This window comes from Haemorhous mexicanus, chromosome 3 (genome assembly GCF_027477595.1).
Source record: "Haemorhous mexicanus isolate bHaeMex1 chromosome 3, bHaeMex1.pri, whole genome shotgun sequence".
NCBI lineage: Eukaryota > Metazoa > Chordata > Aves > Passeriformes > Fringillidae > Haemorhous > Haemorhous mexicanus.
Genome location: NC_082343.1, coordinates 94,607,718 through 94,625,310, shown reverse-complemented (window position 1 = coordinate 94,625,310; position 17,593 = coordinate 94,607,718). Strand labels below are relative to the sequence as shown.

At 39.1% G+C, this 17,593-nt stretch overlaps 1 protein-coding gene across 2 annotated transcripts in view; it reads right to left on the bottom strand.

Moving 5' to 3' along the window:
* Positions 1-2,238: 2,238 nt before the first annotated feature.
* The window catches only part of GCLC (glutamate-cysteine ligase catalytic subunit), a 37,056-nt gene continuing 21,701 nt past the window's right edge, over positions 2,239-17,593 (bottom strand). The window contains exons 7-16 of one of the 2 annotated variants that reach the window (XM_059842733.1): positions 14,279-14,353; positions 13,293-13,409; positions 12,269-12,407; positions 11,634-11,746; positions 10,871-10,963; positions 10,046-10,150; positions 7,885-7,966; positions 7,684-7,787; positions 7,470-7,590; positions 2,239-3,940 (exon numbers count right to left, since the gene is read on the bottom strand). In XM_059842733.1, coding sequence (XP_059698716.1) covers positions 3,735-3,940; positions 7,470-7,590; positions 7,684-7,787; positions 7,885-7,966; positions 10,046-10,150; positions 10,871-10,963; positions 11,634-11,746; positions 12,269-12,407; positions 13,293-13,409; positions 14,279-14,353 — 1,155 coding nt within the window. In that variant the 3' untranslated portion in view covers positions 2,239-3,734. The remainder of the gene's footprint in view (positions 3,941-7,469; positions 7,591-7,683; positions 7,788-7,884; positions 7,967-10,045; positions 10,151-10,870; positions 10,964-11,633; positions 11,747-12,268; positions 12,408-13,292; positions 13,410-14,278; positions 14,354-17,593) is intronic. The other variant, XM_059842734.1, reaches the window with a different exon arrangement.

Genomic DNA, 17,593 nt, shown 5'->3' with positions numbered 1-17,593 from the left:
ACACAAACTCTTAGAAGTCAATGAAGAGGAGCCATCATGTACCAACACTTTTTTTTTTGTGCACAATGTGGCTCTGGGTATTATTTTAACTTTCCTTCACTGGGAAGTGAAGGAAAATTTACTTTTTACTTTCTCACAGCAAGATTTTAGTTTTCTCTTTGTGTCACGTCACAGGGGTGTAACTTTGGAGTAACTTTGCGATACATAACTAAATTCAATGGCTAAATTAACATTGTTTTCAAAATCTGAGAGAAGAATTTACAGCCATTTCTTGCTTATCATAAGCCATAGTATTTTGCCCAGTTGTTCAATTCATAAACCAGCATTTACAGTTACACTTTTCTTCAGGAAAGACATTGCTTTGTTCAAAGGGAGACACAGTGCTGTTACACAAGCTGCAGAAACTTGCATTTACTGCTCCCACTGCTGTACAGAGGAAATCCTCATACTTGAGAGGGAATGGGCAGAAAGTGTTGTAGCCTGCAAAGCCCTCCTGACTTTACCTGTCTAGGAGAACCTTACCAGGAGATTCCCATTTCTAAGGGAATCTTATTCCAGGGAACACTGTATTTGGTTTGCATGGTCCCGTTTTGGTATCGTGCAGGCTACAGCTTCTGTGAGAAGCTGCTGGAAGCTTCCCCCATGTGCAACAGTCAATGACAGAGGGCTCCAAGATGGACCTGCTGCTGGCCCAGGCTGAGCCCATCATCACCAGTGGTGGTACTTCTGGAATAGTATTTTTAAGAAAAAGGGAAAAACCTGCACATCAGCACTCAATTGGAGTGAGAATATGTGTGAGAAACAGCTCTGCAGACACCAAGGTCAGAGAAGGAGGAGGGGAAGGTGGTGCTCCAGGTGGCAGAGCTGAGATTCCCTGCAGACCATGGTGAGGAAGCTATGTCCCTGCAGCCCATGAAGGTCTATGGTGATGCAGAGATCCACCTGCAGCTCCTAGAAAAACCCCCAGCAAAGCAGATGAATGCCCAAAGAAGGCTGTGATTTTGTGGGAAATCCGCAATGGCATGGAGTCCTGGCAGGACCTGCAGCCCATGGACGGAGGAACCCAGGCTGGAGCAGGCTTGCACCACTGTGAGAAAGGCAAGCTGCTTGCAGAGCTTTGTGCACACACAAAAGGAGACACTTTAAGGATGTAGGCTATGACAAAAGCATGGCTATAATAATCCAGAAACAAAGACACTTGAACACAAATAGTCTGATGCAAGAGAAAACTGGAATCGGATTTCATAGCATCCAGACCTCTGGAGATCACAATGGCATCTCCTAGCTGAAAACAGAGTGGATGGCATGAAGTGTGTTACTAGGGCTGAACTGAGGCCAGCACAATGATCACTGAAAGTGCCACGACTGATGCACAGTTAGTCTTTGGGGAAGGAATCAAGCACAATTCACCTCAGGTGCCTGATACTTCTTTGTCTCCCTTTGCTCACATGATTGATGGAAAGGTCATTATTTCCATGAAAGCATTTCATGACTGCAGAACCAAAAGTCCTGTATGCATAGCCCAAAGAAGTTTCTCATGCTCTCTGCAAAAGGCCAGCTAGGGCTTGAGGCTTGGACTAGGATTTACTTCTCTATCTCAGAGTGGGCACAGATAGAACAGAGCCACCTCTAAGTTGTATTCAAAGATAGTGGCAAAGCACGCCCCCTGTCCCTGCAGCAACTCTGGTTTGTGCTGACAGCCTTCAGCACACTATAGAGAACAGGCTGGATCACATACCTGAACTCTTCATCTAGTGAATGTACAATGCTTAGACACTGCAACCATGCATGTCTCAAAAAACAGAAGCAGCTCTGTTTGATCTCACTCATCCCTTCTGGAAACACGCACACAAGAAATCAGGAGGGAAACTTCCAGCCACAACTTTTAAGGCATCATGACAAAATGTTCTCTATCTTACAGGACACATAGCTGGCCAGAAGGGTGATTCAATGTCAACTAAAAGGGAATAAGGACATGTATTGAAGCAGTACCAGCAGAAAAGCATTCCAACTATTTTTAAGGGTTTTCCAAGCATAGTGGCTCAGGCTGTGCAACCAGACAGATGCTACTACTTTAACAACAGCAAGGACTTTGCTGTAGGAGTGTCAGACCATTTGTCTGAGTCCTGAGAAGCTCCACTGTGAACAAAGTCTGGGTGAGTTGTACCTGCCAGGTATGCAACTCCTGCTTTTTTCAATCTAAAAGCGTGGGTTCAAGTCATGCAAGTGACCAACACATACTGCAAATTTTATTTTTATTTCCTTGTTACAGAAACTAAATTAGCATATGCCTACATCTTAATTAAAACAAATTTCACCACTGCAGAGAAAGAGTATTCTTTTTATTCTCTAAAGCACACCTGTGAACACAGAATGAAGTGTAATTCAGTACATAAAAGCTTCTCGGTGCACCTCTCACTGCAGTTTCTCCATTAGTTCTTTTAAAAAAATCATTAGATCTTAGGGATTTTAATATGCTTCCATAAGCTTTGCATCTTCTACCCCTAATGCAATTCACTTTTAGAAATCAGTTAAGAAGCTAAATCAAAAAGGCCCCTTAAGTTTGCTTTATTTACAGATGCAATGGCTGAATTGAAATAGATTACAGTCACTCCCAGCACCAGCTTCCAATTCAAAGGATTAGTGCATTCCAAAATTTCTCTTTAAACTGTTTTCTAGAAGGGATTAAATTTTCCATAACTACAGCTATGTAGGTAATCCCAGCCACCTACATAAATTACCTTATAAAAAATAAACATGCTGACAAAAATAGGTATAATTAACAAAATGACAAAATGAGAAACTAAACCTTCAGCAAGAATGGACAGAAGTTTGGTTTTGTGCTGCAGTCACTGTTGACTATGGGAACAGCAGCAGGGTGGGAGAAGAGCAGTCAAGCAGGCTGAAGTCCAGAGCAGGTGCCTCTGGTTCCTTTGTGAGGAGAGCTGTATGTCTAGCTCTCATTTCCTCCTCCCTTTTGACACATCTCCCGTTACTACTTTTTTATGAAATCATCGGGCAGATTTTCTGAACTGAGACAGCATGCAGCTTATTTCAGAGGGAAAGAAAATAACTGCGTCTGCAGGCAGGCTGACTTGCATTATCTGAATAAAACCAGATCTGTTCCTCTGAGTTTTAGAGTTTACAAGTGGATGAAGGTCTTGTGGCAACTGAGAAACTATTGTGAGATTAACAGCTCGGATGCACATATATTTGTCTGTTCTTACATACTTTCAAAACCCAATAGAAGGAAGAAGTATCTGTGATTCAGGTAGATCCAGAAGGATTTTTTTTTCTTACACAATAAGGTAAATTACTTAGCACATTCCAGGATAAAAAAAATTACAGTAAACATTCAGTAACTGGAATGCATATAATATACAAGTACCATTACATTTACAAAGCTGTTCATGACAATTTTTCTTTCTATATTAAGCATAAAAAAGTTACAAGCTAATTCACAATAACCTTAGTTACAATGGTATTAAAATACATTGATGTTAATCATAAAAATATTTTACTATTTACATGTATATTGTATAAACCTTAACAATAAGAATATGCCTATTTTAGGATGCCTTAAATGAATATTTAGGCAGATTGGCCCATTTTATAGTGCAGTATCCCTGTTTTGGTCTTCACACCATGAAACTGTACCAGATTCACAGTATCTTTGCTAGTGCTTTGCTAAAAGGCTTAATCTTTTTATTATTTAAGAAGCATTCATTCATTCATTACAAAGAGTCAGTTTTATTTCCACTTTGTTTCTTATTAAATCCTACCCCCAGTAGTTCAGGACACTCTGCCTGGCCTTGAGCGATTTGGTTGCATCTCCACATAAGGCTGTAATTCATTTCATCAGTTATCACACTGTCTTGCTTGTAGTCCGGATGCTGTGCGATGAACTCCCTCATCCATCGAGCAACTGTCATTAATTCTCCTGCGGGCAAGAGGAAATTAAATTTCACAGTTTATACATCTAATTTAGCAGTAGAACACCTAGAGTTCTGTGCACTATATACGCAATTAATGAGTAGCCCACATTTTCATGAGAAACACATTCCTGTACTTTTTGGTTTTCAAATATGGCTAAACTGCAGCCACAATTAAGCTGACTTTTCCCTGATGGTCTAAAAGCCACTCATCTGGTGCAATTTTCCAACTTTCAGATGTTCCAATGACACAATGCAGAGAGAAGCAGCAACTATAACAGGTGCTACCAACAGATTGTACAGCAAAAGGTATTTAACACTTCATTTAAAAAAGAATCTGGCTGAGATGAATCAGACACCTCTGCACTACTACATTTATATAAAATAAGTTTGTAGTTGATCCATCCAACTGAGCTGCTAGTTTTGATCAGTCAGCCTGGGCTTATTATTCTTCCTCTGGCAGCTACTCTAGCAAAAAATAGGCTGGTTCCCAATTATGGCAACTTCTGGTTTGTACACAGCACCTCTGCTTCACTGCACAGTTCTTGGGGTGGTCAGCAGGTACCTAAGGGTCCCCAGCATGTCTGTTAGAGGTCATTGAATGACACACACCACTTGCAGGAGACTGGTATCCCCATGAAGCTGCAGCTGGGGGCTGGCTGGACACCAGTGTCCAGGCTGCTGAATCTTGTTCCTGAATGCAGCACATGCAAGCAAACCTTAACTGCTACAAGTTTAAGGTAATTCTGACTGTTAAGACATTAAGATGGGCTGATGGGATGCTCAAAGAGCCTAGAAAAACTTTCATTTTCCAGACCAGAACATCAGCTTCACTGTGAGAGTGGAAAGAGTAAAGGCCTTCCACTACAAAAGTCTTTGGTTTAAGAATATTATAAAAAGCAAGAGGAATCAAGTTAGAGAAAGCATGAAGGAATACACAAATAAAAAGTAAAAAGAATCCAACACTATTCAAAAAAATCCTAGCAGTGGTTTTGAACAGATGTACATGAAGACAAATCAGAAAAATTGCAGAAAGTACTGGAAAGAAAAGCAGAATGAGAAAGGTTACTAGAAATCAATATGTGCCAGAAGTAATGAGGCCAGAGTTTACACTTCTACCTAAGAGGGCAGGAAAAAAATTACCCAAGAGGCTTTATTTGTTGAAGGCACTAAAAACTCAAGATGAAAACTTTCTGACACCATCGAAAAGCAGGGGGCCTGCAAGAAAGTCCGTGGAGGCAGGAGCTGAGCGGAGCGCAGCTCAGGAATAGACGCGTTGGGGCGCAAGCCGCGCAGGCCCGGTGCTGCAGGAGCAGGCAGTGTCCAGCACAGCAACACAGACACCTAGTGGCCAGGCAGCCCAGCGCTCCCCATCCTGGCCCTGCTGTACCCTGCACACCTTCACCGGGAGCACAGCCTGCAGCCCTCAGAAGCACTTATGGGAGTATGGCACCACTGACTGCCAAAAGGTGTGAGACACCTTCCAGGCAAGGAGGGGCAAAGGGAATTGTAAGTTCAGGAGCAACAATATACTGGAGAGGTCCACACAATTATTGATGCTGATGACAAGTGAGTAGATAAACATGATCCTACAACACAGGACCTAGAAGGTATTTCATGGAATAACTGTGAAGAGCATTTAAACAAGAAAAACTAGAGAATTAATTTTTTCAAAAAACATATAATAGAATGGTGTAATTTTATTGACTTATTATTGACTCATATTATATGACTTTAGGGGGAGTAAAAGTGTAACTGCTTCAAGAAAGGTAAGGCAAAGATCATGGAAATCACATCTGTGAAGGCTCTGTGGCACTGCAGGCAGCCAGGAGAGCAGACCAGGACAAGGACCACTTGATACTGCTACCTCAGTACTGCCTGCATTAATAACTGGTGGTGGTCAGCAGCTGCTGCCTGCCTAGCACATCTGTAGTCTCACTGAGTGGTGGCAGTCACACACCAGCTATACAGAGATCAGGAGGGTAATACCTTGCTGTGCTGCAGGAGAGGAGGTGACTGAACCTCAGATGAATTATGCCAGGGCAAGGTTACAGCCACAGCAGCTAAGGTGTCGGTTGTCTTAATTCATGAGTGCTGCGTTCACCATTTGAGAAATCTGAAAAATGGCCACTCTTTGTGGGTATGACTCACACTAAACAGGCTGTGGATAAGGAACATTTGATTTAAGATCAAGAGTAAACTGGAATAATCCAAAGCTCACAGCTGAGAAACATTGTGGCACAATAATACAATACCTAATGCTTTTTTATTCTGTGAATTCTAGTTCTTAAGAAGCTTCATTTAAAAGTCAATTCAGTTTGTAAGACCTGAACTATAAACCCTACACTCTTATCTACCTCACTCTCACAGCTTTTAGGTCTGTGTAAATACAGGAGCTGACTTTTGCAATGACTGCAACTTTGCACCAGGTAGCAAAGTTTTTCTTTGGTGGGGAACACCTGCAGCTCGTCACTAGGCCTTAGGAAATGCCTGCTACAGTTACGGATTCCTTGTTTTCTTAGGACCACTTCTCTGAAGGTAAAAAACCCCAAACAACAGACAAGGGAATGTTTAAAAACATGTTACCATTCTGAAGAACTGCTAAAGCAGTGAATTACCAGATAAGACAAAATCCTGATTTCCACTTCAGCTTTGGAAAGGTCTTTACCTAGAAGCTTCTAGCAATTTCCAGGAATTAAAAAGGAATGCAGCACTTTAGTTTAAAACTTGGGACTGGGGGGAGAGAGGTAAGAAGAAAAAAACATTCTTGACTTATGAGGCTAAAATTAACCATCTAGCTAAATTTCCATCAATGCAGTTATACAGGGGATATACACAGAAAAAGTTAAAAAGTTGGCGCCAACTGAACTAAGCACACAGTTCGGAATTAAGTTTAGCCTGCATCTTTTACTCATTATACTGCATCATTTAAAGAAGAAACATAAAACAGTGATTATAAACTGGTCTTGAAAACACTGCAACATGGGAAAGACTGTGAAAGACCCTGCTCTGCTCTGCCTTGAAGGAGTTCTACTACTTACAGGAGGACTTTCTTATCAGTGAGCTAAAGTCTAGGTCCAATGGTCTAGCAGACCTGAGTTTACACTTATGAATGCTTTGGAGTCACACCAGTAATATAAGGCAAGCTATCAGACCCAGCCTCAAATACTCTTACAACACTCAAGTGACAGGGCAAAGTGGACTAGTGTACGTTTAAACTACTACAAAGTGGACAGACAATACAGTGGCAAAAGCAGCAGTAAATGGTGTTGAAAAGTAAAATCGAGGACTGGGTATATACTACCCTCTGAACCATGATTGTTACTCCATCGGTTACTCTGAATTTAAGTTCTAAAATGGATCACTAAACATTAAAGATTAAAAATAGATAGGACAAGATTTAGGCCAGAGAACACACTCCAGTCCTTTGCTCTAACAATTCAGCAGCTAATGAGACATCCACTGGTCCCATCAGTCTTATCCAATTGAAAGTAGAAATATGCCAAGAAAGTCAATGTCCAAAAATATCAAACATACCAGAGGCTCTCTTTTTTATTAGCTTCAGATAGTTTAGGATGGTGCATCTTGTATCCACATCCACCTCCATGTTTTCAAGATAGGAATTCAAAACTGGGATCAAACCAGGAAAGATTCCTTCCTGTGCAAGAGAAAAGAATTAGCAGAAAACACACTCAGTCTGGTTTCTGGGAGGGTAGAACAGAAATGTGTTCCAGGTAGAAGAGGCTACTACCTTCCCATTGATAATTGTGTCAATGCTCATTAAGGTGTACTCTTCTGCGTCGGCGCCTGTCCCATTCTGTGCAGAGCCACATCCATCCAAAACAGCATTTCCACCTTCACGTGTGACAAAGGGAAAGGGAAAAAATGGTTAAAGGGCAAGGCATGTGCTAAGCATCCACAACAATGTTAGTCAGATTACTTGATGTGATACCTTTGCATATATCTTTTCTGAAGTAAAACATTCCCTGTCGTACAGCATCTCTTTTCTGGGCCACCTTCATATTTTCATCCACCTGGCAAAAAAAATATTGCAGGGATCTGTGACATTTTAGAAAAGTAAGATTCTACTAAACCGTCACATTTGTGTTTCGTAAGTTGAAATATATACTATATTTCTTACTATTTCATCACACAAGGTCAAGCTGTGAAGCTAAGTTTTATTTCATTCTTCAGTATCCATGACAAACCCACCAACAGATGACATTTTATGAAACTGGGTCTCCAGCAGAATAGGTAACAGTATCATGTTAGATAATTTCATGCTAATTTCACTTTGGATGAAAACACAGGAACAGTTACAATTAACAGGTTATATCCCTTCTGGCAGACTTCTTTGCATATTTAGATGCAATTTAAATATGTATGGAAGAATAAAATTTCAATTTCCCTAGCCATAATTTGCTGCTTTTACTAACAAAATCATCACTATCTTTAGAAGAATAGACACTGTATTAAACAAACCTTCAAAAACAGCATTCAAGTAAGTTTTTATGGGAATTGTATCTATTCCATCCCAAATATGTTAGATATTTAAACTTAGATTGCTAGAAAAAAGAGTTCTAAATTTCAGGCTTCTCAAAAGCCCCCAAACTGCAACGTTTGCTCTGCAAATGACATAAGCATTGCTCTGTCTTTCTGGATGGAAGATTTTGTCCAAGTTCTTTGGCTGGTGTGTTCTCAAGGAATTAATTAACATCATACAGCTTTTGGACATTAGCTTTACCATATTCTCCTCAGAAAAAGAGATACATTTTGCTGAATTCTTTGTCTGATATTTAACTAAAGGCTATGCAAAACCTTCACTTTCTACTTACCTTCCAAACCTTTGTTTTCAATTCACTTTATATTATGAAATCTATTTACACAACAGGTTGTTTTGGAAGTTTGAAAGCTCCAGTCCCAGCTGACAGCATTCAAACACATTCAATCAGACAGCCAAGATTAGTGTGAGATTAGCCCCATAACCCCCTATTATTTTACTTGAAAGAGGCAGGCTTACCAATGGTTGTGCAATTCTGTGTTGCATTACCTGCCAAATTGCTTGACAAGCTCAAGCAATTTTAAGCCCCCCAGCCCTGCAATTCTGTTCAGGTTCTTTCAGCACCTGATCTCTTATTCACTCTTAACTGGTAGTTTAAATTTTTGTGCTTTTGAGACACTCAAAAAACAATGTAATTATGTAATCTAACTGCTAAATTGCTGCATTATTCATGGAGTCTGAACTCCCTGACATCTCTTTTTAGAAGTCATACCAAATCATACCATGTATGTATGGTATGATTACTGTAAATCTATGAACTCAATATTTTTCTCCATTTTAATTAAAAAAAAACTCTATGAAAAGCCACAAGATACTATGGCTATGCTGGATTTCCCAGCATAGTGTCAAAAGCCTTCTGCCCTACAAGATCTTTTTTGAAGCTACCTGTAACATCACAGGAATATCCATTTAAATACATTTTTTGTTCAAGTGCCTCAGAAAAAGGACATGCAAGGACAGTTTCACACAAAACAGTTCAGCAATTGTGAGGGCAAGATTAAGGAAAAAGTACATTTTGCATGGCTTGTCTGTCTCAAGACAAGCCACAGTTATGACCAGAATCAGCAGTGATTGTCTCAAATACTGTGTAGCACTAAGAACTCCTCCTTTCCCTCCCCACGAGATACAAACAAAACACAGAATAAGAGCACGAGACACAGGCAACATTCATGTTAAGAAAAGTCTAAAGTTTTTATTCTGAGTTCCACATGTTTCTCCCCTCCATGTAAAATGGGGGAAACATACCCTTTCCCAGTCTCAAAACAGCCTTGTGACAATGGTATTTCTCAACATTTCTGCAGCAGTTCAATGCTAGGCATCACAGAAATTCCTACAGGATTTGTCTATGCTTAATTCCATGAGATAGCAGTAAAATATTTGTTTAATATTGTAGAGTTTAAATTAATTCAAAGTACTGGTAAAAATGAAAACTGACTGGAAGATAAAAATGACTGTTCTGTAAATGGACAAATATTATTTCCTAGCTTGCAGGGGATAAAAATCAGACTTGATGCATTACATTTAACTCTCAGATCTGATCTTTCACACCTACCTTGGACAAAGGAATGAGAAAATCCAGTTTATATGACAGAATCACTCTGGTTAGCAATACCACAAACACAACATAAGCAGAGTTTTCAAAGTCTGTTAACTGGACCTAGACATGAAAGGAGGAGAGATTCAATTACTTTGGTGGGAACACACTCATGCAAGGCCAGTCTGGAGCAGTTTGACTCAGACATTCATGCTGGCGCTTGTGCTCACACACGCTGTACTGGCCGAGGGCTGATCCACACGCGCAGTAACCAGCACTGACTTCCAGTGCACAAAGCACGCACAGGCTGCAACAAACTCAACCCTGCAATTCCATGCAAAGCACACTTGTGTATCAAAACACTAATAACCTGCACCTTCAGGCTCTCTAATTACAGAAGTATAGTAGCATTTAAATTTCCACTCTAAAAGGATTAAATTCAGAGAACTTAGAAACAGACAACTACAGAATAAAAGCACTTTGTGAAAAAAACAAAACTGTGACAGTGGAATTGTTCAGTACCAGGAAATGTACTAGAGAAATACAGTCTCTAGAAGCTAAATGGGGCTTTGTTTGCTGCTGCTTTAATACAAGCCTAATTCCTTTCCCCATCACCCCAAATCCATTAGCATGCGTTGATGTACTGCAGTGGATTCTCCTGTCAGTTACATTCCCACAGTCCATGTCTGATTAAATACTGCTGTCCACTTCACTTGCATCCAGCAAATCAAAGGGGAGAAAACACAGCACAAGTAATAGGAGTTTGATACTGGATGGCAGAATGCCTGGTACTTTTCCACTTAAAAGGAAATTTGCTCTTGTACATACTGATGTCTTCCTTACCTCCATAGGTCTGAATTCCACTCTCCATCCAATATCTGAATTTGGAGGTGGTGGCTTAAACCTCATTGTCTGCCAGTTTGTAGACTGAATATTCTGCAAAGCACATAAAATAATCTGTCACAATCAAGATGCACATCATTCTATAATATAATTGAAGAAAAATAGGCAAATAACTAGAGTCCTAGTGTTTTCCATGGAACAGAGCAGCAGGTTAGAGAAGTAGTTCCAAAGTAAGTGCTGTAATTTCCTAAAGCCCACAGTATAACTACCCAACCTAGGAGCAAATATGCTGTACTTTCTCATGCTGTTTTGGTTGAGTATTATGCACAAGACACTAAGGGACTGGCATGCAACAGACTTTATTTTTTCATGAGGGGCTGACACATCCTGAACTAAAAAGGCCTAATATTACCACAGCTATTACCTCATAAAGCTGTAAAAGAAAGATTTCTACATAAAGGAAATACAAACCAGGTTTCAGAAAGCCTTAAAAATTGACAGTTCCCCTTAACATTTATATACATAGCTATAATTTAGGCTCTTCATATTTTATTTAAAGTATAAGCCATCACCTTCTAAATAAAAGATAAAATGAATAAATGAATGTGCTTATAACTGCAAAGTCATATACTAAAAAACTACCTGAAGGGAAAAATTAATGAAAAAATTCTTAGCTAATACAGCCATCCTCCAATTCAGTATTATGAAGATAAGCAATTATATATATATTTTTTTTATCAAATTCCTCTAAATTAGACGTAACCTCAAAATGGTCGGATTCATTTGCATCATCTAGATGTATTTTCTCCTCAAACAAAGTCAATGGGTCTCGAATGAACAAGTGTGCAATATGCTGTGCCAAAAGGTGGTCAATACCTACAAAATGAAAATTCAAACAAACAATTCATACATATCAAAACAGGCTCTAGGAATTTTTTTTTTACAAGACTGAAAACATCTAACACTGCAGTGCTACCTCAGCCCACCACATCCTGTTAAAGTGATGACTTCAGGAAGGAAGGAAATGATTAAAAAGAGCAAAAACCCCCAAATCAAACAGGTTCTTGTTTGGAAATGGCAGCTGAGTATTGGTGTGGCTGCCATTCTTCCTGTTTTCTGATGCATTCTGTGTCATGTTTCCTAAAGCAGTTCGGCTCTCTCCATAAAAATAAACCATTAATTCCAGCTTGAGTAACTCAGTTTAATGCATTAGGGACAGCTTCTATTACAAATTAATCCTTTTAAAAAAACTCTCAAGACCACCCTGCACAGATACTTCCTGAGTAGGAATCACTCTGAGGGCTGCACAACGTTTGTAACAAACAACATAAACCATAAAATATCCCCACACACTGCAAACATAATTCTTAACCTGCTCATAATGAAGCAAACACTTACCTTCCTTTATTAGGTGCTCGTAGATATCTTTGTCTATTGTCAAATCAATGTCATTGTATTTCTCACCACATTCAGATAGATAACTGTCTATGGAATCATATCTGGATTTACTGATTCTATAATGGTTGTTCTTCAGTGGCTATATAATTTAAGAATACAATATTTTAACAGCTTGTTAACAATGTTACCTAAGTTTTGCTCACTAATGACACTTATGTTGAGAATTATTATCCTATTTAAAAACCCCTACAACCTCAATTAAAATTATTAAAAGCACGAGTCTTAAAGAGGCTCAATATAAAGTGATTCTGGAATTAGGACTACTTTGTTTGCAGACATATCTATCTGAGCAAAAAATCAGTCATCACACATTTACTAGAATTCTCTAAATGTAGAAATGTTTTCCTGATGTAATACACCATTACCCCAAGCACCTGGAAAGCATTAAACACATACCAACTCTTTCACTATGTGCACACTGTTAGAGATGCCCTTAAAATAGGTAGTTCAAGAAATATTTCAAGTACATTTAAAAAATTATTTATTTTATGTAATTTTGTAAGTGCCTTGAATAGAAATTCCTGCTTAGAGAAACTCTACAAGTTCTGATACCTGGCTCTCTTGATTTAGTTCTGATTTATACTACTCAGCAGCACCCACTATTTAATCTGGTGCAATTTTTGCCTTTTGGGCTCAAGCATAAATTAGAAAGTTTCATCACTGTGGCCCTTTTCACCCAGCTGTGGAAGACTGGGATTCCATACCTAATTAAAAACATGTATTTGTTAACACAAACTGACCAACCAAGGCGAGTGTTTACACCATCTTTCCTGTATTTACCACAAAGACTTAACACAAACTGACCAACTAAGGCGAGTGTTTACACCATCTCTCCTGTATTTACCACAAAGACCATCACATTTCCTCATTAGGGCTTCTGATGAGCACAAGGAGCATTTGATACTAAAGGAGATTGAACATTTTGCCTGAAAACCCCAGACACGTACGAGGTACCATGACTTACCTCCAGCCCTCGCTCCTCGCGCGTTCGATCATCCACGGAGGCAGAGATCACTCCCCAGCGACAGTCAATGTCAGACACGTAGCCTCTGTAGAATGGAGACGCAGCACTCAACGCCATCTAAAATGGAACAGCTGGCATCAAAACAAAGGACAGGCCAAGGAACCAAAAGCAAAATACAACCCCACTGGAAAGGGATCCAGAAGGAGCTGAAGTACATATATTTCAGTTTAACATCCAGCCAAAGCCTGAATAACCAGAAATATCTCAACTGCTACCTCCAAAAAACACCTGGGTCAAAGGTTAGCATTCCTTTAGTGGCTTCTGACACTCTCCAAATATTTCACCTCTACAGATCAGCATTTAAGTACGCAAAAATGACACTGGCAGAAGCACTTCTGAGACAAATCAGCAAGTATTCTGCTTGCTCACTTCCAAAGTTCACCTGGCAATAATTTTATTTTGTTTATTTTTGTTTGGCCAAGCACCTTAGTAACACAGCTGGAACAGACCCCACTTCAGGCAGGATCTACTCATCATTAAGATCAGACAGATACTTTAGTTTTGTAACTCCTGTTATAAACAGCTGTTTATGACAACATGCTTATGAAAGGGACAGACTTAACTTAAGCTGAAATCCTCTGCAGCATCAGATGGTTTTCAACACCAGTTGAAAATTTAAAAATTGTTTCAAGGAGCAAACTTGCCTTGCTTCCATGAAATCTGCCCAAATGTATTTCTAAAACTATTCAACAAGAGTCTCACGCATGTGGAAATGAGAGCAGAGGGGAAGAAACAGACACAAGGGCCAAGAAGGAACAGATATTACCTGTTTTGTGGCGTCATTAACACGACTCACGTGGCAACCTAGAAAGAGTCTTCTCCCAGAGTACTCAATTTGGGAGCTTGCAACTTGGGTATTATTTTTTTAATATATAGTGGTTTCTGCTGCTAAGGAAGAGTTCATCTGACAGATGTCCATTACTTACCACAATGGGACAAATCGTAGCTAGCTGATCATAGAGGTACCTTGCTTCAGAAATGCTGCAAGCCTGAAATGTTACCTGTTGGAAGATGTACAGTTGCTATCAAATTTCTATCATCATACAACAAGCACAGTCTTTCTAGATTTAAAATCAAGTCTATAATAAAATTATTCATATACTAAACATTTGAGGGTTTTTGTTTGGCTTTGTGTGGGTTTTCCCCTAAGTCTTGGGCACATTTCTGTCTCACCTATCAGTAGCATTTATATTACAATCTTCTTTCCATGCCATTTCCATGTTTCCATGAACATGGAAATGGCATGGAGATGCCATTTCAGACCATAATGCACCTATGGTGAGGCTGAATATACAAACACCAGAATCAAAAGAAAACTGAGTTAACATCTAGAATACACATGGGAGAGTAATGCACCTTCAGGAAGTAAGCCAGGAACCTATTTACTTAGAACAACAGTCAGACTCTATTGTAGATTTAACATTGGTTTTGTGTGACGCTAATCCTGTTTTAAAGAACATTTCAAGATGCCTTTGATCCTGAAAAACTGTGGGGAAAAAAAGAGTATCTGTGCGTCTACTGTAACTTTCATTAAAAAAACCCAAAAAAAAAAAAAAAAAAACCAAAAAAAAAACCACACCAACAAAAAAAACTCCACCAAAAAAGTCCAGCTTTTTCTGTATTAGAGGCTAGAACCCAGAAAAAAAAAAAGACAAGAAATATTTGCAGAAGGCATTAATGCTTTGGAAGCCCTAACACAGATAGGCCACTGGAATAGGTAACTCCTTTGTAATATTTTTGTGAAATTTACTCAGAGCAGCATCAAACAGAAGACACATTTCTAGTGGCAGACCTTACCCTTACACTTTATGAATTTAAAAAATGCAGAGAGCGGTCAGTCTCAAAACTCCCTTTGTCTTAGCAGTTTATGTACTCATAGATCAGAAGAAAACTTAGATGGGAATGTACGCCTGTACCACCATCATAACATTATACAAGAGGCTTCAGCTCTAAACCAACACCTCTGCTTGCTGTCCTGAAGAATTCCAGTTGTACACAGGCTTTCCTCTTGCAAGGACAGTAACTAGAAAGACCCACAAAACATAAATTTTCTTCTCAGCTTACCACTAAACCAAACTGCACCTCAAGTAAGACTAAGACTAAAAAATAACCCAACCAACAAATCCCTCCAAAACTCCTGAGTTCACTGGTGCCTTGGTGATGGATTTTTTGGGGGGTGTTGATGATGGTGGTATAGGGGAAATATGGGATTTTTTTGTGTGTTTGTCTTTTTAAATCTTCATCCAATATTCATTAAAACATTCCAAATTAAAAAAACAGCTGTGCTGTGGAGAAAATATTCCTTCTGTGTCTATCCTCCAACTGGCTTGTTTTGTTTTTTCAGAAAAAAAACCAAGCAGACAAACAAAACCCCAGGTGGTTAAAAGAAAAGATTAAGTAATTATCTTATAAAAGAGCAGCTAAGTATTATTTCTCATCATTAATTTTGGACATTCAGCACTAGGGAGCCATCCTTGAAGCTGGGGTGGGTTGACAGGACACTTTACACTCTTTCCCCAGACAATGATATTTGCCTCCCCTTTCCTTTTATGTTTATTCCAAACCACATTAAATCTGAGATTCAACACGGTTTCTAGGCAAATGTCCCTTTAGGGAGTAAAAAGGTATGGCTGTCTTCTCCAGAAGGGCTACATGCTCTGCCAGTGCAGGCCATCCCAGCCCAAGCTCATCAGGACATGATTTTTACCTCTGGAAATGCATCAAACCAAACTGCAGCTTGGTGTGCAGTACAAAAAAAAAAGGAACAAAAACCAAACCAACAAGACCACCCCCCAAACATGAAAGGAAGTATATATACTACAAACTACTTTACAAAAATAGGTGGGCAATACATGTTTTCTTCTAGTCAGTAATCAGGAATTATCAGTTAATACAGAAGCAGCTGCCAGCCTTTTCATTTTCTCCCTTTGATAATAATAGGACTACCAAATTTGAATTTGGCCAGAATTATTACCAGAATGTAATAATAAAATGTAACAGTATGCAATAGTAAAATACAATAATGTTTTTAAAGCTCATACAATGACTGAATAAGGCTGGATTTCTTTTTCTGCTCTTAAATAAGAGATGGATACAAAACCATGGCAAACTAACACCTTGTAAAACCACACAGTATTATATACACTTTACTATCTCATCAGATTCAACCTAATTGCTCTAGCGACAAGAAACCATATGTAGCACCTGTCAAGAACTTTTATTTATACAGCTTTTGTAGTTTCTCAAAGGGAGTGCTTTTTATGAGGTTTTCTGTCCTTGCTATGAAACAAGAAGAGCCTAGAGAATTTCCTTTAATCCTACAGAGAGTTAACACTAGCCTCTTCCTAGCTCTGCTCCCAAGACTGTGGTGGCAACAGGCACATTTTATCTAGAGTCAAATACACCATGATTACCTTAAAGTGTTAGTGCCCAGCATCAGAGAAACATTTAAAGCAAACAGAAAAGGAAAATGATTAAAGCACTCTTAATATTCAGCACCTGGATTTAAGGGGAAGACACAGTAAGACAGGAATATCTCAGGCAAATTACTAAAAACCACAGAAAGCAGGCATGTTCAAATGAGAGAAAACAGAATCAAAAACATCTTCCAGCACAGTCAGAGAACACGGATTTGGTAGATTTGTGGTACAAGCAATGAGAAGACAACTCCTTAGCAGATAGCTAAAAATAATTAAGAATGAGAAACTTTATATAGGAGTTCATGATGTTCATAAATGTAATAAAATTATACAAAAGCAGAAAGCTACTTATTTTTAAAAATATTCCAACAACCTCTTGCCATTCCTTGCTTTTGCTGTTCTAAGGGTGCAGAAGAAGGAAAACACCCAAATGAGTAACTGAAAAACCTCTCCTGTTCCTACAAGACAGCTCAGTTTCCATCTCCACAGTGTTCTTTGGTCATGCCTAAAAGATGACCAGAGTGGAAGACGACCTTTCACACTTGGAAAGTGCTGGAGTTTCAGGAGCAGGTGCTTGATCAAATGAGGCTTGACCAGTTCAAGAAACTCTCTCAGCAAGTCATCCAATTATGTTTGAATATTAGCAGAAAAAAAACCTATAAAGCAAATGAATAAACCTGGTGTATTGGACTGACCCTGGCTGGATGCCAGATATTCACCAAAGCCATTTAAACACTCCCCTCTTTTGCTGGACAGGGAAGAGAAAACGTAACAGAAGGCTTAATGCCTGGGAGAGAAGACAGAATCAATTAGATTGGAAAA